The sequence below is a fragment of the Pogoniulus pusillus genome, chromosome 35 (genome assembly GCF_015220805.1).
Source record: "Pogoniulus pusillus isolate bPogPus1 chromosome 35, bPogPus1.pri, whole genome shotgun sequence".
Lineage (NCBI taxonomy): Eukaryota > Metazoa > Chordata > Aves > Piciformes > Lybiidae > Pogoniulus > Pogoniulus pusillus.
The window spans coordinates 14,214,664-14,235,343 of record NC_087298.1 but is presented as its reverse complement, the minus strand read 5'-3'; the positions used below and the strand labels follow the sequence as shown (position 1 = coordinate 14,235,343).

Below are 20,680 nucleotides of genomic sequence, written 5' to 3'. Positions count from 1 at the left end.
GTTTGAAGCTGTGTGAGTTTGTTGTGGGCTGTTTTCTTGGGTGTTTGCCTTTTTTGTGTCTATGTTTTCTGTTGGTTTTCATTTTCTTGTTGATTTTTAAGAGACTGGAATCAATGCAATCATTCCTCTGCTGTACCTTTAGCATCTCCTGTTTGAAGGCATTAAACTACATTCAGCTGCTACTTGACAACCTTTCTACGGGTCGTTTTCTAAGAACCAGTCTTGGGCTGGGCATGGTGTATGGAGTGAGGCTGATGGTGCCAGCTTCTGGTGCTGGCTTGTCCTTGATGGGCATCAGGTGCCCAGAGCAGTGAGAGTGATAGTGGCTGTGGAACGGGACGCTTCCTCCGGGATCAGATTCGCGCTGTCTCTTGCCCTCCCTCTCCTGGATAAACCACGGAAACTTCTAAGACTCCTCTCGATCTCCACCTCCCCGAGCTCGCTGGAGGGCTCCTGTCAGCCCCGGCTCCCGCCGCCTGCTGCGTTCCCCCCGATGCTCCTGCCTGCTGAGCGGGATTCCCTGGCCGTTAACCGGAGAGCTGGCGGCAGGCTGACGGGTCTGGGGCAGCCTCGCCCTCAGCTCTCCCTTCAGGCAGGGCGGCGAGAGCCTTTCCCACAGCCCCAACGAGCCTGCAAGATGGGGCCGCGAACGTCTCCGCTCGGGTTTGGGGGGACAGGGCTGTCGGTCCAAGGGTTCGACACGGCTTCGCCGCCAGGACCCGCCGTGGGGGCCGCCCCGCTGCCCCTGCCCGGGTCTCTGGGGGCTGGCCCGGGGCTGGCGCCGGTCCCGGCGGGACGGAGGGTGGTGCTGCCGGGCGGGACACACGAGCGCCCTCTGCTGAGGGCCCTCCTCACGTACCGGAGGCCAGGAACAGCTCTGCCCGAGGCGGTGCTGGAGACGCGCAAAGCCCCAGGATACATCCTCCTCCCACCCGGGATCCGCTGTGTTCTTGGGGGCCAGCTGTGGCCTCCGCCCAGTCCATCTCCCCAGGCTGGGGAGCTTGATCAGCTGGCTGAGCCCCCTGCCTCTGGTCCCCTAGTCCTCCTCCTGCCTCACCTGGGAGGGAACAAGACTAAAGGAAAGGGGAGAAATCCTCGGGTGAACCCTGACCTTTGCCAGCACCGAGGGCTCCCTCCAGCTGACCAAGCCAAACACAGCCCTGGCTCCTGCTTGCTGGGACAAGGATTGTGCACCGAAGGTTTGTAGTGTCCCTGCTCCCGGAGACTCGCCCAGAACCTACGAGTGTGACCTTCCCCTTTCTGGTTTTCCCAGCAGGTGAACAGTTAAAATAATTCCTTCCGCACTCAGCAGAGCCTGGCCCCGTCACGGACTGCAGCAGGTTCCAGGAGGGGTTACGCCGATCTGACACCCAATTAACAGCAGCAGCACATGCAAAGGTGTGGTAGTTTAAGGGTTTATTAATTCAACTCGGTCAAGCCAGATTTACATTTCACATTTTCTGGAGATCTCCTTTTCTAATAACTCAGCTGCAGATCGTTTATAAAATGTTTATGCTTTAAAAAAAAACAAACAACTGTACAAAAGGAAACCCTTTCAGCTCATTAGAGTGGTTGTAAGTTCGTCTGTGGTGAAGCTTTCTGCCTCGAAATTCCGTGGCTCCAGGGCTGAAAAATTGCCCTGGTGCAGTGGTACAGCTCTTCAGTGCTGCTGTGGAGGGACCCCAGAAGCGGTGGTCGTCACCCCCTGGAAGTAGGAAGCATCCCTCACTTGTGAACCCTGGCACGTGTCACGCTGCTATCGGTGCTGCCTTGCGTGATGGCAGTGCAGCAGCAGCTGGGCATTGCTGCCAGCCTTGCCAACGCACTTGGGTTAGTTTGTCACTCAAACGCTCAGCTGAACCGCCAGATCCCGCACGCAGAGGGGCAGTTCTGCAGAGGACAGATGAGCCCGAGAGCAGCGCTGGAGTCCGGCGCCGCCCCTTGCAGGGAAGCTCCTAACGGAGAGTTGCGTTTCGCTCGTTCACCCGCAAGCAAACGCCCGGTACGAGTCGGTATGGAGCCTAAAACTGGAAACCGCCCGATGGGCTCCGCTCAGCAAAATGGGGCCTCACCGGGACCAACTGCGGGGCTCCCTCCCAGCTCCCGAGGGTGTCAGGACCTTCGGGAGTCCTGTCCCTGCGCGCGTCCCCACGCAGTCCCCCTGCCGCGCCCCCGCAATCGCTATGTCTCCAGAGGTCCCCTCCGGTCGCTCCGTCCCCAGCAGCCCGAGGCGGGGCCGCTGAAGCGGGAGGTACCTCGGTCTTCTCCGCGTCCGGCCTGTCGCCTCTCTGCCTCCCGCCGCCATCCCTGCGCGCCGCGGGTCCCGCCGCCTGCTTACTTCTCTTCGGGGAGGGCGAAGGCGGCGAGACGAGCTCCGGTACGGAGCCGGAGCCGGAGCCGGAGCCGCGGCGGGCCGGGCGGTGGGCTGGTAAGGGGCGGGGACGCTCCGCACTCCCGCGGGGCCGCCCGCCGGCAGGTCTCCCGGGCCCGCACCCACGAGAGGGCGCTGGCGGCAGCGGCTCTGCTCCCCGGGAGGGCTGAAGTTTGAAAAGTGCTCAGCTGCCGTCGGGGCTGGGCGGAGAAATGGCGGCGGAGACCTCGCAGGTGAGCGCCGTGCCGAGGGCTCGGGGGGCACAGCAACGGCGGGCGGGCCCCCCCCCATCCTGGGCGGCTCCTCCGCACTCTTGGGACCCCCGAAGGGTAGAGAGATCCTCTCCATCCGTCTGCCTCAGCTCTCCACTCCGCCGGAAGCCCCCGACCCAGGGGAGGGGGCGACAGTGTGGGCAGCGGCGCTTCCCGTACCCCTGCGCCTCTGGCCGCGCACCGGAGGCTGGGAGCGGCTGTGCGGGGCAGGAGGTGTCCCTACGGCGGTCCCTCCTCGCCTCCGGAAAGTGGGGTTCGGGCACAGTCGATGCCCACTGAGGAAATCCTCTCTCGGCACCGAGAGGCTGCAGGAGGCCAGGCGGGCTGCGTGGCCCCGGGGGAGGACAGCCGAGCTCCACGCCGGTGGCACGGGCATGCCTGGAGGGAGCTCCCGGTGTGGGGAGATACCCTGGCTGGGGCGTTCCAAGCCTCATCTGGGAGAGCAGGGATGGAAGGAGCGGCACAAAGAGCCCTGGCTGCCGCGGGCCGGGCTGGCCCCGTCGCGTTGCTTCCTGGGCGCTGCTCTCCGCCCGCCGCAGCTCACACATCTCCGGCTCGGGAAGGGACTGGCTGCAGGCAGGGCTGCCAGCGCCTCTTCTCCAACCTTGGCCTTGCCTTTTTTTCGTGAAGAGTGAATGTGGTCGGTGTGAGCCCGGCCGACACAGGCTTCGTCCCTGCAGCACAAGCCAGCCGTGCCAGCTGTGCCCTGCAATATCCCAGTGAACACGACTGGGCTGTAGGGAATGCCTGCCCATCATCAGCTCACCACATTCAGCTCTGAACCGGCTGCCATGCCCCTGCTCTGTCCTGCTCTGGGTTTTGTGCAGGTGAAGCTGCTTGCCAGGCTGGGCATAACAAGGGGCTAGGGTCTTCCTGGGCTGCTGTCCAAAGGACCAAGCACAGTTCTGGTGCTGCTGAAGCTTTTGCCAGTTAAGAAGCAGTCCTGACACTTTGGTATTGCAGGAAGCCCAGAGTAAGTTCTGGCAGCCCCACTACGAGGGGCAAAAGCGAGCTCATTTAAGCTGTCTTGAGTATTTCGCTGCAAGCCTGTCTCAGGGCTGCACTGGAGACATGCCCTGAAGGACTGACCTGCCCTGGGTGCACAGCAGCTGCAGCACAGGCTGGGGCAGTGTCCTGGCACTGCACAGAAATGCAAAATGGATCAACACAAATGCGTGTTCAGCTTTCCCATCCTCCCCAACAAGAGAAGATTTCATCCTCCTGATGCAAATGATGCCAATGTCATGTTAGCCTCTGATCCACAGAGGGAAGAAGGCTGCAGTACAGCAGGCTGTGCTTGCTTCTGTCTAGGAAATGAGCACGGTGCATGAGCTGCTGCTCAGAATGGCTTTTGGCAGAGGCAGGCATGGAGGAAAATGGACCCGAGAGCTGCCCAGACTCTCCCTGCTCTGAGCCGAGGGCCAGCTCCATGTTCAGCAGCCTGTGCTGGCTTTGCTTTTCCACCAGTGTTGGTTGCTTTTTCTAGTTGCACAAGGGTTGGAACCGCTGAGCTCCTTTTAGTCCCCAGCTGCAGACTGCATAAAGAGCTTTTTGATTGTCCAGCCCAGAGCTGGGGAAGGTTGCCTGTGACTCAGGCACTCCATGATTTAAGTTCTTCCTCACAAAACTCTGATTTTTTTTTTCTAAGCTCTGCCTTAGTTCCTGGCTTTACTAATTGGGTGAGAACTTTCTGGAAGCAGGATGTTAATCTGAACGTTTTTGTTCTGTTACCAATCTGAACAACTCCTATTTTGGCCATTGGATCTCTGCTGCGGGGCCAGCCTGGGCCCAGCCAAGTCTAAAATAGAAACTTTTTTCCCTCCCTCTTTAACTGCTTTGCTATTAGACTGAAATGGTAGCAAAGACTGATGGAGGGTGTGTGGGAGTGGTCTCAGAGGTGCACACAAAGCACCCTGGCAGGGTTTAGGTGGCCCTGTCTGAGTGGCACAGGGAGGTGCAGGGGGTCACACAAAGTCAGCAAGGCTCTTGTTGGAGATGTGGCCAGGGTGTGATGGAGCTGTGATCCCTGAGCTCTGTCTGGTTACTGGTGTGCTCTGTCACCTTCAGTCAAGTGGTGTGGTGGAGCTTGGCTGTGTGACCCTTTCTGTTGCACCCAAGCAGAGCATGCTGAGTGGCTCAGGTTTGGTTAGCCATGTGTTCATTGCTTGGAAAGCCTCGGAGCCACTCTTGCTGCCAAAGCGCAGCCTCTTGCTTGGGTTGGTGGGGGAGGGGTGGGAGGGGCAGGGAGCATCCCCCTGAGCCCAGTGAGAAACCCTGTGTCTGGCCAGGGTCTGGAATCACAGCTCACCACAGCCAGCAGCAGGGGAGACGATGTGATGCAAAACAAAGGCCAGGACAAGCCTGAGTGCTGTGAATGTAACTTAAGATAATGTTTTAAAGTGGCCTGTGTGTCCCAGGCTGCAGACTGAAACGAGAGTCTCTTCCCTTCTTGGACACAGCAGGAAGTGAAGCTGCCCTTTCTGCTTGCTCATTTGTGCAAATAGCTGCAGAATTTGAGCCTGTTTCTGAATGAGATGGAGTGGAACCATGTGGGGTGCAGCTGCATGTGATGGCTGAGCTGTGCCATCCCTGAAACCCTCTTGCCACCACTGCTTGCTTGCAGGGCAGCTGCCTCTTGCAGCTGGGCAATGGTGTGAACTTCATGGACCCCACCTTCCAGCAGAAGCTGGAGGGCGAGAGGGAGCTGCTGCGCCACACCATACAGAAGGAGCTGAAGATCAAAGAGGGAGCAGAAAACCTGCGCAAAGCCACCACAGACAGAAAGAATCTTGCCCACATCGAGCACGTGCTGAAGTCTTCCAACAGGAAACTGGAGCAGCTTCACCACGAGCTGCAGGAGCTGAACGCAAGGATTGTGCTGACGGACAGAGAGGAGAGTAAGGCTGGTAGGTCCTGGCTGCCAGGTAAATGCTGGTCCAGTGTCTGATTCTCCCCACTGAGTGGATGCATTTTCTGATGAGGGGTACAAGCAGTGGAGTTTCTTCTGTTGGTGTTTAGCCAATGAAATGACCTCTGCAGGAAATAGCTGAGAAAGAGCCAGCAAAGGTGAAAGGAGGCAGCATAAGAGATGAGTGCAGGGAGCAGACCACCTGGGAGTGCTGGGTGCGGGCAACATTCAGGAACAGGCTGTAGGTGAGATTAGGGAGAGTTTAACTGTTCAGTCTGAGCAGATTTCTGGACAGCTGAACCCCAGGTGTCTCAGGATGCAGGACTGTGAAATCAGGAGGGTGCTTGTTAGGACATGGTCATTGATAGGCTTAACTATTTACAGCCATGGGCTTGAGTTTCACTTGAAGCAGGGGTTTGTGGTTGGCTTTTTAGACTAGACCTATTTTGTAGTCTAACCTTCTCCTGTGGAGTTCCCCATCCCTAAAGCAGTGAACTGCCACAGGAAAAGATGGCTGCTAACATCTGATTGCATTGTGTGTGCAGATGGATCTGCATCCCCAGACCCTTGTCTTTGGGAGAGAAACCCAGACCCCATGGTGAGGAAGGTTGAAGCTCTGAAGAAGCAGCTGCATATTGAAATGAAAGTGAAGCAAGGGGCTGAGAATGTGATCCAAATGTACTCCACATCCAAGGTAAGCAGGAATGAGACTTCCTGGACCAACGTTTGCATCTGAAGTCCATCCACAAAAGCTCTCATGGGAAATGGGGTGGCAGAAGTCATGTCTGCAGAGAAAATGCTCCAGGCCTGGGTACAGAACAGAGGCAAGGCTGGAGAGACGCTTGGTCACTGATTGAGGAAAGAGAGTTAAAAAGGCACTGGTGCTGCTCTACTGTCCCTGGTTTGTCTGGGACAGAGCACAGCACCTGAGGGCTCTGGATGTGAGAAGAGTTTTCAGAGCATTTAAAAGTCAAAGAATAAGAAAAAAAAATCCAAGGTTCTGGTGAAGCCTGATCCAGGGAGAGCAGCAGTGCAGAGGGTTGTGATGGTTTGCTCAAAACCTCTGCTCCCCAGCACTGCAGCAGTGACTTGGTCTCAGTGACTGCAAGGTCTGGCATTAACTGGACGTGTCCTCAACCTGTCCTTTCCCCTCACAGATGGAGATGATGACCTCCAAGTCTTTGCTCCTCAGCACTCTCTCCATTACCTAACTGCTAACCTGTGCCATCTCTGAATCATTACTGACCCTTCTTGCAGGCACCTCCTCATCCTCACCTGCGCACACATCACCATCACCCATCTGTAACAGTGTGGTTCTCTCTGCTTGCTTTGTGGCAGGAGCGGAAGCTGCTGGCTGCAGCTCAGCAGGTGCTGCAGGACAGCAAGACCAAGATGGAGATCATCCGCATGCACATCGGGAGGGTGTCTCAGTCAGCAGGGCTGGAGGATGCAGCAGATGGGGCAGGTGAGGTGTCTGGGGGAGCTGATGCGGCCCAGAGTGGCTGCAGCCAAAGCCCTCGGGTCCACAACATTCAGTTTCCATCCTCCCCACGCTGTGTCTCCCCCGTGCCCAGTGAGAACCGAGACCGTCAGTGCCGCGGAGCTGCGCCTGGAGGAGCTGCGGCACCACCTGCGCATCGAGGCTGCCGTGGCTGAGGGGGCAAAAAATGTGCTGAAGATCCTGGGAGGGCGGCGGGTGCAGGACCGCAAGTGTCTGGCCGAGGTAAGCACTTCGTCAGGCCCTCTTGGCAGAGTGGTTTCATGTCACACCGCTGGGGATCTAGCACGAATGAGCAAGGTCAGCCGAGAGTCACTGCCGTGGGCAGCTCCTGTCTCTGAGCACAGACCAGGAGCCCTTTCCCTTACAGCGATAATGTTCCTCGTTGGGTCGCGTTTCTCAGGAGCAGTGACAGTGATGGGCTGGGCAGGAGCTCTGGGAGGATACTTCCTTCTGTTGGGTTATCAGTAAGGTGGCAGCTGCTCTGCTCTTGAGCTGACTTCGGTAGTTCGTAAAGGGCTGGGGCCGTACCCTGAAGACTTCTGCCTGTTCTGCTCCACACCGCTAGGCTCAGGGTCGTCTGCAGGAGTCCTCGCAGAAGATTGACCTGCTGCGCTTGGCCCTGGAACACCAGCTTGGTGAGCTTCCTCCTGACCACCCGAAGAGAGACCTCATCAAGCAGGAGCTGGTAGACACATCTTCCCTGGGAGCTCGGCACGGCACCATCCACCCTGCTTCGGTCGTCAAAGCCACAGCCCTTACAGGTGGGCAAGTGCCGCATGGCTGCTTGCTGTCAGCAGCACCGAGGGAAGAGGGAGCAAAGGTTCTGGTTGTGTGGGCACTGATGTTTCTGAGGACTTGAACTGATGTCTTCTAGGCCAGCTGGAGCTTCTGCTCACAGGACTTTGCAGTCTGTTAATCTGGGGTAGATCTGTGGAGCAAGAAGCCATGAAGCTGGGAAGCCCTGGGGCCCATGAAGCTGGGCTGACTCTTTAGCTTCATTTTATCTGTTATGAATAATGTTCCTTGCTCTGCCTGAAATTCCTCAGGAACACTGGAAGTGAGGCTGATGGGGTGTCAGGATCTGCTGGAGAAGGTCCCGGGGCGTTCCCGAGTGGCTGGGTCCTCTCCCATCTGTGGCAGCCCAGCTGACCTGAGGTCTTTCTCCCGAGCACGAGTGGGCCTGGGGGTCCCTGGCCGCAGCATCGCAGGGAAGTACCTGCGCAGTGAGGAGCCATGCAGTGAGTATGGGCTCCCCTGAGAGGCTGTGAGTGCCTTATGGGGGTGTGGGGGCTTCCAACCAGGCTGCTGCACCAGCCTGCTGTGAGCAGGGACCAGCAACCTGCTTCCTGCAGCACCCAGAGGGAGCTGTGCAGTACCTGTCTCCTGCCAGCACTCTCCTGCAGAGTGCCTCTGCCTGGGGTGTTCACTTCCAGCATCAGAGAGTTCCTGTGGGAACAGATCTTAATCCCTGTGTTCTCCTTTGTCCAGATGAGGCCCTTGCTGTGCTCAAAGTGGACAGTAAGGTGGTTGGCCAAACAAACTGGGGACCAGTTAATAACCAGGCATGGGACCAGAGCTTTGTCATTGAGCTGGACCGGGTGAGTCTTGCCCAGATTCCCTGTGCTGTTTGTTTTTCCATCTCACCTTACCCCATGTGCTGCCCTTCCCCTCCACCTGACTCTGCGCTGCTGTGTCCCTTTGTCCTTTCTGTGCCTGCTGCCTTAGCCATCCCCTGAAGGCAGCACATCCCTGGCAGAGATTCAGCCTGAGCAGCATCTGTTGTTCTTCCTTCTGCTCTGAGCAGCTGTATTTCATCTTAGCAGCAAAATGGCTCTCTCAGGGGGTTTGGAAGGTGGGGGGGCAGGACAGCCATCCCCAAGGGTCTGCAGCTAAGATCTGAAAGCAGAGAGAGCAGAGGACCAGGGTTAGAGCAGTTCCTTGTGCACACTGCAGGTTACTGCTGCCTTTCCCAGCAGGTTTGCGTGCTCTTGCCAGAGCTCAGGGCAGGCTCTAACGCTTCTGCTTTTCTTGTTCTCCCACCCCTGTGCACCAGTCTCGTGAACTAGAGATCGCTGTGTACTGGAGGGACTGGAGGGAGCTCTGTGGGGTGAAGTTCCTGCGGCTGGACGACTTCCTGGACAACGAGCGGCATGGGCTGTGCCTGGCGCTGGAGCCCCAGGGGCTGCTCTTCGCAGAGGTACGCAGCAGCTGCGCTCCCTCACCAGGGGCTGCCTGGGGCCTGCCCTGGCAGCAGCCTTTGGCCCTGGCTACAAGCCAGGAGCAAGAGTCCTGGTGGGGGGAATGGTGCCCAAAGTCCTTTTGCATCGGTGTCACCCATCAGCAAGGACCAGGCTGGCGTCACTGTCCTGCAGGTGCCTCAGCCCTGGTGGCGCTCGGCTGCTCTGTGATCACCTGGGAGCCTGCTGGGGTTTGTTTGCTCTCTATGAGCCATGAGGGACACTGGAATTGAGCACATGGCTTGATTTCAGGACAGGGTTGAATCACAGCCCTCGGGCTCTGCTTATTTGCCCTTCTTTCTGAGGCTAACAGCAGTCTGAGACCAGCCAGGGGCACCCCTGGGGGCCAGGGCACACTCTGCTGTGATAAGACTTCTTGTGGTTTTCTTTCTAAAAGCAGGATCCCAGCCTCAGGTTACCACTGTTCACCTCCTCTCTCCTCGCTTGCTTTTGTGGTTTGGTTTTGTGGGAGTTGATTTTGGGCTTTTTGTTTTGCACTTCCGTGCCATGGACTACTACTTCCTTCCCCAGCCCCAAATGGTTGTGTTCTTCCTGCATGGCCTTACAAAGTGATTACTTTCGTTTGGGGTATGAACTGATCCTAGTTCTGCATTCCAGGTAGCAGGAAATTCTGACATCTAAAGCCAGAGTAGAAGCAAGAGATGTTTAGAGAGTGAAGCTAGATCGGTGCACTCTGGAGCCTAAGATAGTGACTCCTGATTACCAGACAGGGTTTTGGTGAGAGGACAGAGGTGTGGAGGTGTGAAAGAGGAATCCTGGCACAGCTCCTCTGCTTGCCTGGCAGGTGATGTTCTGCAACCCTGTCATCGAGAGGAAGCCAAAGCTGCGGCGGCAGAAGCGCATCTTCCCCAAGCAGAAAGGTGAGCTGCAGGAGGGCTGCCTGGGCAGGGGCTGGCACAGGCAGGCTGGTGAGCACTCCTGGCCCTTAATCAGTGAGACATTCACGTGCTTGCTAATTGCTGTGTGCAAATAGGTGGCTGTGTCTGGTCAGTCACAGACTCTGCAGGTGGCTGGGCTGTGGTGTGGTGTCCACAGAGATGTTGCTGAGGTGTTTCCAGTTACAATTATTCTGAGGAAGATCTAATTAGTGCTATTTAGCAGCTTTTTGGCCAGATACAGGGCTTAAGCTCTACTGCTGTAACCAGCAGTGCTGTTACTGATGACCAGACATTGGAAGGATTTCTGGAAAGCTGAATTCCAGGAGACAGGGCACAACAGGCTGCAGCCTGCCAGGTGGACAGAGCTGGCAGCTCAGGTGAGCAGCTCAGGGGCTGCAGTGACTTCCAGGCTTTCTTATCTGCCTGCAGAGTCTTTCTTGGGAAGCTGAAGAGGGCAAGACTGTATGTGCTGAGCACTCGTGGCAGTGGGAACTAAGGAGATTTTATATTCTTCAGGAAGCACTTAAAATAATGGAAGCATCCTGAATTTTTTACTCTTGTTAAGACATTTTCAGAAGCTGTCTGTTCCCAGGCTGCAGGAGTAGGGGCAGTATTGAAAGAGAGGAGAGTCTGCAGCCAAAATCTGTCTGAATTGTTTTATGTAATGTCTGCTTGAGCCCAGCTGTGCTGTTCTGCACAGCTGGGTTCAGTGGAGCTGAGGATCTATTCCACTGCCATCATTACTCAGCTGTCCACCCTGAAAGAAGCCCTTTCTGCCGCGGGTGGGGTGGCCAGAGAGGGCTTCTTTCTGAGTAACCCGGGGCAGTCTGGGTGGTGGAGCCTCAGGAGTGCTCTGACACTGACTCTTGCAGGGAAGGATTTCCTCCGAGCTCCTCAGCTGAACATCAACGTGGCTGCCTGGGGTCGCCTGATGATGAGCTTCCTCCCTCCGTGCAGCTCCATCAGCAGCCTGAGTCCCCCCGTGCATGACCCCAGCCATACAGACTTCTCCACAGCTGCCCCACACAGCCCTGCTGAGCCTATGGCCAAAGGGAGCAGGTGAGACAGGAGCTGAGCCTGGCTGGGGGCACTGCAGTGGGTGCCGGGCAGATTCTCAAAGTCTTGCTTGCACCTTGCACAAGGCAGAAGGCTGCTACTGAGAACTGTCTCAAAGGAACGGAGCTGAGGGGTCTGGGAAAAGCCAAGGCTGCCCGAAACCAGGGGAGGTTGGTGGAGTGTTCAAATGCTGTGCCCAGCTCTGGTCTCCCTTTGTGCCCACTTCAGAGCTGCTGCCCTCACAAGCAGTGTGCCCCAGATTCAGGGCACCCTCAGCACCTGGCTTCTCCTCTGCAGCAAGGTCTGTGGCCATGAAAGTGATGATAAGGGAAGACTGTGATAGAACAGCAATAACAGAGTTATATGCACAGCACAAGATGTGCTGCAAGGGGGAAGAGAATGGCCCTGGTTGAGAGTCCTCACCAGGGCGGTCACTGAGCTGTGTGCAAGGTCAGGGTGCCCGCACTCCTCTGCCAGGCTGCCTACAGCCCAGCCACCAGCACCAAGCAGCACTCAGAAGGTACACAGCCAAGCTTTTAGATGTGATGTAGAAGAAAACTCCCCCAGAATCTTTTTTAATTATTGGAATTAGTTTTTAGAGGAGTCCCTCTGGAAGAGGCTCTTCTGCTTTGGTCCACAGAGCCTAGCACAGCAACCAGACTCAGCCACGGTGGTACTGTTGAAATCAGGAGTTCCTTTACATTCCTGCTCGCAGCCTTTGATATTCCCAGGCCTTTGTTAATTTTACAGCATCAGAGAGCACCTCTGGGGCGTGAGGCCAAGCAGCAGCCTCCCAGCTCCTTTTCTGCTGCTTTGGGGCTTGCATGCCTTCACAGGCAGGGCACAGTGCTGGGCTTTGCTCCTGAGGCAGGGGCATGCTGAGGTGTCTGTGTGCAGTGTCCTGCCCTGAGGCAATCTCCAGTCTTCTCTTGCAACTGCAGAGACTTCCCTGTGGCCAAGCTGAGGTTTGCTGCTGAGAGCCCAGCCAAGCCGCCACGGCTTTTCCTGCTGGGCAGCTCCAAGGAGTCCCTGCTGTCGCCTGTGGACTCTCCGGTAATCACCTGGGCTCAGAGGGGACTCTGGGGGTTGGTGTCACTGCAGGGCTGGGAGCCCGGGGCACTAGTCCAAGGAAAGCAGGGGAGGAGGCTCAGCAGGCTTTTAGGACCAGGTGAAATTCCTTGTCTTAAAGAAAATGGGAAAAGCCAAGAGCAGCTCAGCTTTTGGACAGGAAGGAGCAGGAAAGCTGTGAGCAGCAGAATGGCTGAGGAGCCTGCCCGTTTGGCTTTGCACACAGAGGAAGCTGCTTTCCTGGAGCACTGTGACTCAGTCTGGGACAGGAGATGCTTTCTTCCCTGGGAAGGAAATGTTTTATCCTAGACTTTCCAAAGTATTTATGGTAAAAGGCTTGGCCCCATCAAAAATGATCCATGGGAATGCCTTAGTGTGACCACAGACAACCTGTTCTGGATCCATGGGAATCTTAGTGTGACCACAGACAACCTGGTTTTGTGCTGCTTCCCTCCAAGCAGAGCTGATGACCAACAGCAAGAATCTGTAGTTGTGCTGGGTCATAACAGAGGTGAAAATGTGGGTGTTCAGGTGGGACTTGGTGATTCCAGAGAACGTGACCCTGTCATTGTCTTTCTGTTCCTAGTGCCTGAAGAGGCTGCATGTAGAGGAAAAGTCCTCCAGCTCTGCTGTAACAGAACTCCAAATACCAGCATCTCCAAGGTAACTGTGGGCAGCACAGGTTTGAGTGGCACTGGGCAGGCACTGTGAAGTGTGCAGCCTGAAGCTCTGCTGAGGATGTGCTCCGGGTTCCAGCACTGAGTGCAGGCAGCTCCATGAGAGATTTGCTCTGAGCTTGTGCAAATACCTGCTGGGCCTTATTTGCTGATTAACTCCAGCACTGCAGTGTGAGAGGTGACTCCAGCAGCCACCTGACTGCCTTCCAGTGCTCCCTGGTGTTTGAGCTTTATATTGTGGCACACTCAGACGAGTCTGCATCCCAGAGTGCCTCTGAAGCACTTCTGGCACTGGCACAGTTCTGCTGTTCTTGCTAGGCAAGCTGCAGGGCCTCACTGCAGGCAGGAGCCACAAGCAGTGAGTTGCTGGCAGTCTGTGGCAGTTGTGTGGACACAGCTTGTATGCAACAGGGAGACACAGCAATAAATACACCAAAGGAAACAAATTACTGTTGTTGATCAACTTCTAACCAAAAAAGCACAAATGACCTGAAGAGCATCAAATCATGTTCAGAATTTCATCAGCACTTTGGAGGGGTCCAACCTTAAGACCTCAGAAGGCTGAGGAGAGAGTTGAGTCCTTCCTGGGCCAGTGCTCTGCTCTTCATGTCGCTCGCTGGGGGAGCGTGGAGTGTGCAGCCTTTTGGAGATGATCCTGGGCTGCAGCTCTGCGGGTGTGAGCTGGCTGGGCCTGCAAATCCTCTCCCAGCAATTCTGCTGCCAGTTTCCTTGGTAACAGCCTGTGGCTGACACAACATCCCACAGCATGTCTTTATTCAGCTACTTCTGTCCAACAACAGCTTCTGTCTCCTGTCTCACCGTGTTCCATTGCCAGTCCCTGTCAGAGAACTTCTCCTCGTGCCCTTGTCCTGCAGCACTTGGTGCACCATGGGCACAGCTGAGAGCAGTGCAGGTGAAACTGAATTGTACTGCTCTACACATGGAGGTGGAGGGGAACCGATCCTGGCATGGGGAGTAACAGCAAGAGTGAGCCCAGGAGAGCCAGAGGCATTGCTGCTGTTGCCAGTACACACAGAAGCCAACCTGCTGCCACTGGGAGCAGTTTCCTCCCTTTGTGTTACCTGCTCCTTTCTCAGTGGCAGAAGAGCAGCAGCCAGCCTGAGTTTGCAAGATTCCAGCTTAGGCAAGCAGTGGTTGGCACAGTTCTTTGCTATCCTGCCCACCCCTCTTCATTTCCTGTTCTTGCATCTCCTGGCAGTTGTCTCAGCAGTTCTTCTTTCTTTGTCTACAGCAAGAGGCCAGTCCAGCTCGAGGACTTCCACTGCATTGCTGTGCTGGGACGTGGCCACTTTGGGAAGGTAGTGTGGAAGGCTCTGTGCTGTGGAGCAGGGGCAGCAGGTCTGTGCCTGTGAAGTTGAGCCTTGGTAGAAACCTTGCAGCACAGAAGAGATTTGTGGCCATGCAGATGCCCAAACCAGAGCCAGCACAGCCACACACTACTGGCTGGGTAACTGTGGTGAACAGGCAGAGCTCTGGGGTTCTGGCTTTGAAGCCTGTAGAAGACCACCCTGGGTGTGGGCAAAGTCATTCCTGAAGTGCAGCAGCACCATTCCTCTCATGGCCATGGTGATCAGCAGTGCTGTGATTCCCTCCCCCAGACCATGTGCAGCTGCCTGCTGCAGAGCCTGGGGCCAGCTGTGACACTGCTGTTCATGAAGGGAATGCAGCTGAGCCTGGCACTCTCTGGGCTGCTGCAGCAGCACAGAGTCATAGGAGAAAGTGCTTAGGTTTGGCAGTTGCTTGAGCTGGGTGCAGAGAATGCCTGGAGTGGACAAGAATAGTTTGTGTCCCAGGGAGTCAGAGTCAGTAACAGATTTGTTTTGAGTGCAGCTTCTCTGCTGTCTTTCAGGTACTGCTGGCCCAGTACAAGGCAACTGGGAAGCTGTTTGCTATCAAAGCCTTGAAGAAAAAAGATATCATCAGGAGAGATGAAATGGAGAGGTGAGCTTTGCTCAGAGCTGCTGCTGCTGCCAGAGGCTGCCTCACACACCGGTGACCACATCTCAGTGGGCACCCTGTGTGCTGCTCATGGCACCAGAAAGTTTAAACAAAGCCTTGGGAAACTCAAACCAGGAACAGGGAGCTTTCTAGCAGTGCTGCTTTCCAGCTTCTGCTGCAGTAACACCTGGAGCATGCTCTGGAGCCCAAGGTTTGGAAGCAGTCGGGGAGTGCTGTTTGGCCCTCACCTTTTCTCTCTCCAGCTCAAGATGTGGAAGTTCTCTTTGTCCTCCTGGCTGTCTCAGCTCAGGCTTTTCTGCCACCTTTTGGCACTGATGGTTTCCTCCTTTGAACCCTGGCAGCCTGAGCTGTGAGAAGCGAATATTTGAAGTGGTGAACTCTTCTGATCATCCCTTCCTGGTGACCATGTTTGCCTGCTTCCAGACGCCCACCCACGCCTGCTTTGTGATGGAGTACACCCCGGGGGGGGACCTCATGATGCGCATACACGAAGATGTCTTCCCAGAGCACGTGGCACAGTGAGTTGGCATCAGCTCAGCTCCCAGGCACCAGTAACTTTTACCTTGCTTATCACTGTGCTGCCTGAGAACTATTCCTCTCTTCCAGGTTTTATGCAGCCTGTGTAGTCTTGGGGCTCCAGTTCCTGCATGGGAAGAAAATTGTTTATAGGTAACGCAGCCGAGAATCAGGGCTCAGCTCCACTGCCTGGAAGTCTTCTGCAGCTCAGCCTGGGGCTCTTTTCTGCTCAGATTTCTCACTTCTCTCTTTGCTTTCCCCATGTGTTGCTGCCAGCATACTCACTGTGGGCACAGCATAGGAAGCCAGCTTGAAGTTCTCCCCCTGCCATGCAGGTGCTGGGCCCTCTGTGTCATGCCAGTGTGCTCTGGGGACACCTCTCAGACCCTGCTTGCTTCTTTGCTGTGATAGCAAAGCTGTCAGTTATGCTGCTGTGGGATGCTCTTTTCCAGATGGATAAGTCCCACTCAGCTCCAAGCTGCTTTGAGAGCCTTTCATGCAGAGGAAAATAGCAACAAATTAAGGGGAATCTTCCAAGTAACACAGGAGCTAACCCAGGCTCCAGGTTTTACTCTCTTTATTAGCATCTAACTTCTGCCACTGGCAAAAAGAGATGCTGGGTGCCAGTGCTCAGGCTTCACTCACCATTTTCTGTCTTCATTGCCTGCAGGGACCTGAAACTGGATAATCTCCTTCTAGATGCTGAAGGATTTGTGAAGATTGCAGATTTTGGACTGTGCAAGGAAGGTGAGCAGCTGAGGTTCAGCCATCAGAACCTATCTGGGACCCACAGACAGAGATACTGAGGCGGCCGCCTGTAACTCTCACAAATAAACCAAGCCAGAGAACCTCCAACAAACCAAACAACAAAGCTCCCTCCCCTGCCTGACCATGGTCAGCTTGGGAGGAGCACTCTGTCCTTTGGCCTTCAGGAGTTCACAGTCTGCTGTTTTGTTCAGGCTGCAGGGTACTACAGTGTGTACAAGGGAGCCTGCAGCAGGTCCCCGTGGCCCTGCACTCTGTGTTTCTTCCCTGCGCTGTTAGGGGGCCTCACATTCTGTCCTTCCCTACTGGCATCAGTGAATTCTGCTGAGAACCTTTGCCCAGGTAGCAGCAATGAGTGCTGATGCCAAGGGATAAAGCACAGCTTGCAGAGGTGAGGCTGCAGGAGAACCATGGACTGGACTTTACAGAAGCCTTCTCCTCCTCCAGGAATAGGTTTTGGGGACCGCACAAGCACCTTCTGTGGCACCCCCGAGTTCCTGGCTCCAGAAGTGCTGACAGACATCTCCTACACCCGGGCTGTGGACTGGTGGGGACTGGGTGTGCTTATTTATGAGATGCTCGTGGGAGAGGTAAGGCGGCCCCCTAAGAGGCTTTCTGAGCACTCCTGGTACCAGCGGTGCCCAGCCACCCGAGAGAATTGGCTGCTGCCAGCGGTGAGGAGCAGCTGCTGTGTGCGTTCAACAACGAAAGGCTGCGATTGCAGGCACCGTTCCCCGGAGATGACGAGGAGGAAGTCTTCGACAGCATTGTCAACGACGAGGTGCAGTACCCGCGGTTCCTCTCCGCCGAGGCTCTGTCCATCACCCGCAAGGTAACGCCTCTGAGGGGCTCTGGGAGCCCGGGGAAGGGACAGCTGCTGCGAGGGGATCCAGAGGGACTCTGAGGAGCTGTAGGGTCTCCATGTGCCTGGAGCTGCCTGCACAGGCAAAGGGAACATATCAAACATAAACGTGCTTTTGCTGCTCTCCTGCCAGGATGCCTGAGTAGGCTCCTTACTGCTGCTGCTGAATCTGATCCAGAGCAGGAGTGTCAGAGCCACTGAGTGGAGATGGCTCAGGTGTGGGATGTGACCCAGCAGTCACAGTTAACATGAGCTGCTTCCTGCAGTTTCTAGCAGGTACCTCACTGAAGCTGGCAAATTGTCTGCAGGGAGCTGGGTCTGAGCTGTCACCAGCAGGTCATGACCTTGCTGCAGCATGGGAATGAGAAGATGCTGAGGGCCCAGTCAGGCTGCTCAGGGCTTTCTCTGGAACTTTTCTGTCCATCCTTGTTCCAGTTGTTTCACTCTGAACTGATCTTTCCTGCAGCTTCTTCGCAAGTGTCCAGAGCGTAGGCTGGGAGCAGGGGAAAGAGATGCAGAAGAGATCAAAGTTCAGCCCTTCTTCAAGGTGGGAACTCACTTTATCCTGCTCCCTCATCTCTTGAGTCTGAGCTGAGAGCAATTTGCTCTTTGCTGGCCTTGAGGCATATTTCTGTCGGCTGTCATTGAGATCTTCGTGGCAGCTTTTGTTGCACCTCACTGCTGTGCCCCAGAATGTGCTCAGTTCATCTCTGAGGAGTGTTCCCTTCTCTGCGTTCTGGGACTTGCAGGCTTCCAGAGGCAGTTCCTTGCTCCCGATGGTGCTGTTCTGTGCAAAACAAACCTGCATCCCTGCCTGGCTGGTGACCCCCAAGAGAAACTGCTTTGGGCCTGGGGGTCCCTCTGTTCCAGGCAAAGTTGTTGCCATTCCACCTGGCCATTACCCATCTGCCAGAGGTTATCAGCCTTGCAGCTCCTGGCTGCAGCGAGAACAGAACCTGGATGTCAGCAGAGTTTGCTGGGAAGTCCACAGCTCAGCTCTAGATTTGCCCCTCCCTAGTACAGTTTGAGCTGTAGCTTTGTGTCTAAGAACAGCCTGAGGCTGTGCACGTTCTCCACGCCCTGCAGGCTGTGCTGTTGGTCTGGGGCCTTCTGTCAATTCTCTCTCGTAATCAGTAGAAATGAGACAGCTGCACGCATGTGGAAGGAGGCTGCAGCCCTCCCCCTCCATGTCAATCTGGCCTGTTCCCCTGCAGGGAATCGCCTGGGATGCTTTGCTCGCCCGCGCTCTGAAGCCCCCTTTTGTGCCCACTCTGAGAGATCCAGCTGACGTCAGCAACTTTGACGAGGAGTTCACATCCCAGCAGCCCCTCCTCACCCCCCCGGAGCAGGCTGCTTTGCTGACCCGCAGGGAGCAGGCTGCCTTCAAGGACTTTGACTTCGTGTCCAGCCACCTGTCAGAGGTTTGATTCCAGCCTGTAAGAACACGGACAGACTGCTACCACCTTGCAAAAGAGGCAGGGACTTGGCACGGGCAGTGGAAAAGTCAACAGGATTGAGAGCTGGCAGTGCTGGTGGCCCCGGGGGGAGGGTGCCCTGCGAGCTGAGTTCGCCCCTGTGGCCAGAGGGCTGCTCCCTGCCAGTCACCTTCCAGAAGCAATCAGTGCTGGGCTAGAGGTGCCTGCTGCTGCTCAGCAGGGATGGAAAACTAGGAATTAAGCTGGATCAAACTTAATGGAATCAAATCATGGCTGCAGCCCAGGTCACTGCAGAGAGCCACAGTGACCAGTGTGGCTTTTTAATGTCCCGTAAGGGCAGGAGGTGGCCACATCTCCCCTGGCTCCAGGATGTGCAGTATTCCCCCTGTGGGCGTTTCCTGCCCATCCCCACTCCTGACTCTGTGTCGGAGAAGGGTGAACTTTAATACAACCACCAGAACGATTTTAATGCAACCACTCTCAGCTGCCGTTTTTAATGACACAGAGAAGCCCCAGCTTTGCCCCTGCTGTTTTTTGGAAAATAAAGGCACTTGAGCTTTTCCCCTCGGTGTTTGCTGAGTGTCTCAGATCAGGGCTGACCACACTGCTCAACAGGCAGGGTCTCGCCTTTCTCTTTAAATGCCCACGGTGATGTTTTCTTCCTTCTCACTCAAGCTGTCTGTGTACAGACTACAGGCTCTCAGCTGTCCCCCACAAAGGACTGCAGTAAAGGAGTCTCTGCACAAGTTCATCAGTGCCTGTATCCTGGGTCTGTGGGGACACCCAAGGAATGATTTGGGACAGTGGAAAATCCTGAGCTATAGGTGATTCCAGTTGGCTGGTACCAGCTCCTGTAGCTGTCTCTGATAACAGACATCTTCTCTTCAATTCATGTTGGCTTTGTTGAGCAAAGAAGTGAAGCATCACACTGAGGACAAGGTGGGAGGCACAGCTTTGAGTCCTCCAGTTTGTCTCCAAGGGGTGGGCAGAGGCAAAAACCAGAGTCTGGGTTCCAGGAGAGGCACACAGGACCAAAACAGGCTGAGACAACCTCTGAGAGCTCAGAGCAGAGCAAACAAAGGCTGCAACTTGCCATCTTCGTGCATTTCACAAAGAATCCTCCTGCTGGCAAACCTTTGACTGGTACCTGAAGAAGCAGTGTCTGCTGCAGGGCAGAGGAGCTACTCAGCAGCAGGATCACATTGACAGTGTGGGAGTCCTCTCTGGATGGTGGAGTACTGCTAGGAGAACATTTCCTGGCTGCCTGACATCCCTCTGGCAGAATTTCTGCCTTAAGCAAACCAGAGTGGACACAGGTTACAGACTCTGGAGCTGGTCCAAAAGGGATCCTTCTATTTTCAAAGTGGCTTGGGCCCACCCTGCTGAGCTTGTGCTTGTGCTGACAGCAGAGCTCAGCAACCTCCAACCCTGAGTGCACCCTGCCAGCTGAGCTCCTGAATTGGTGTTCACTCCATACCCAAGGCAATCTTACCTAAGGTTTTGTTTGGTGCTATTTGGTTTGTTTTTGGTTTGCTTTATAAACAGAAAAAGGTCAGGACTGAAATCCTCCCCACGACCTCTTCTGTTCTTAAAGCTAAAATTGGTCATCCCAATCTTCCTTTGAGTTCCTCATGGAAGCCTGCAGCATGGTCTTTTATTAAGCATGGGAACAAGTGAGCCCACTGCTGTCGTGGAGAGCTACCAGCACCCCTCACAGCAGTGCAATGAGCAGGACCTAAAACCTGTCCTCCTGCCTGCAGCTGCCAGTTCTTTCATTCCAACCTCACTGGCATGTGAGACAGCAGCAGCAGCATTACCCTCAGTGTTGCCTGGGCTAGGCAGGAAGTGCCCAGCTCTGGTCCTGCCTCTGTCCACACGAGCTACAGGAAGGGCCTGAGCTTGAAGTTACCTGCAGAGACCATTCAGGGCAGGCAGTGTCTGAAGTGTGATCCTTACTGGCCTGGAATGAACCAGTCTGAACCGTCAACACCCTCAGCTGAAAGGAGCTGCCAGGAAGCTGCTCAGGGCTGATGAAGCCCACAGCTGAACTGGTGCCCTCCAGCAGTTTCTCAAGCACATGAACGCTTCCAAACCTCAAAGCTTTGTGAAAAGAACAAAGTTGAGGCGCACAG

At 55.5% G+C, this 20,680-nt stretch overlaps 2 protein-coding genes across 4 annotated transcripts; one reads left to right on the top strand and one right to left on the bottom strand.

Moving 5' to 3' along the window:
• Positions 1-1,626: 1,626 nt before the first annotated feature.
• Positions 1,627-3,047, bottom strand: LOC135190216 (uncharacterized). 2 transcript variants are annotated; one of them, XM_064171270.1, is made up of 2 exons: positions 2,256-3,047; positions 1,627-2,027 (listed from the first exon to the last, which is right to left on the bottom strand). In XM_064171270.1, the coding sequence occupies exons 1-2, from the start codon at positions 2,717-2,719 to the stop codon at positions 1,982-1,984; spliced, it is 510 nt and encodes a 169-aa protein (XP_064027340.1). In that variant the 5' UTR covers positions 2,720-3,047; the 3' UTR covers positions 1,627-1,981. The 2 variants fall into 2 exon arrangements, with proteins under 2 accessions (XP_064027340.1, XP_064027341.1); XM_064171271.1 differs by having other exon boundaries at positions 1,627-1,705.
• PKN3 (protein kinase N3) lies at positions 2,519-19,110 on the top strand. Of its 2 annotated transcripts, none has more exons than XM_064171264.1 (22): positions 2,519-2,604; positions 5,267-5,549; positions 6,097-6,245; positions 6,890-7,016; positions 7,126-7,274; positions 7,618-7,813; positions 8,099-8,290; positions 8,541-8,650; positions 9,106-9,249; positions 10,095-10,170; positions 11,061-11,247; positions 12,186-12,297; positions 12,899-12,975; positions 14,242-14,308; positions 14,860-14,951; positions 15,311-15,487; positions 15,576-15,638; positions 16,156-16,232; positions 16,698-16,840; positions 16,975-17,082; positions 17,579-17,659; positions 18,327-19,110. In XM_064171264.1, the coding sequence occupies exons 1-22, from the start codon at positions 2,584-2,586 to the stop codon at positions 18,537-18,539; spliced, it is 2,844 nt and encodes a 947-aa protein (XP_064027334.1). In that variant the 5' UTR covers positions 2,519-2,583; the 3' UTR covers positions 18,540-19,110. The 2 variants fall into 2 exon arrangements, with proteins under 2 accessions (XP_064027334.1, XP_064027335.1); XM_064171265.1 differs by lacking the exon at positions 2,519-2,604 and adding an exon at positions 3,509-3,616.
• Positions 19,111-20,680: the final 1,570 nt, after the last annotated feature.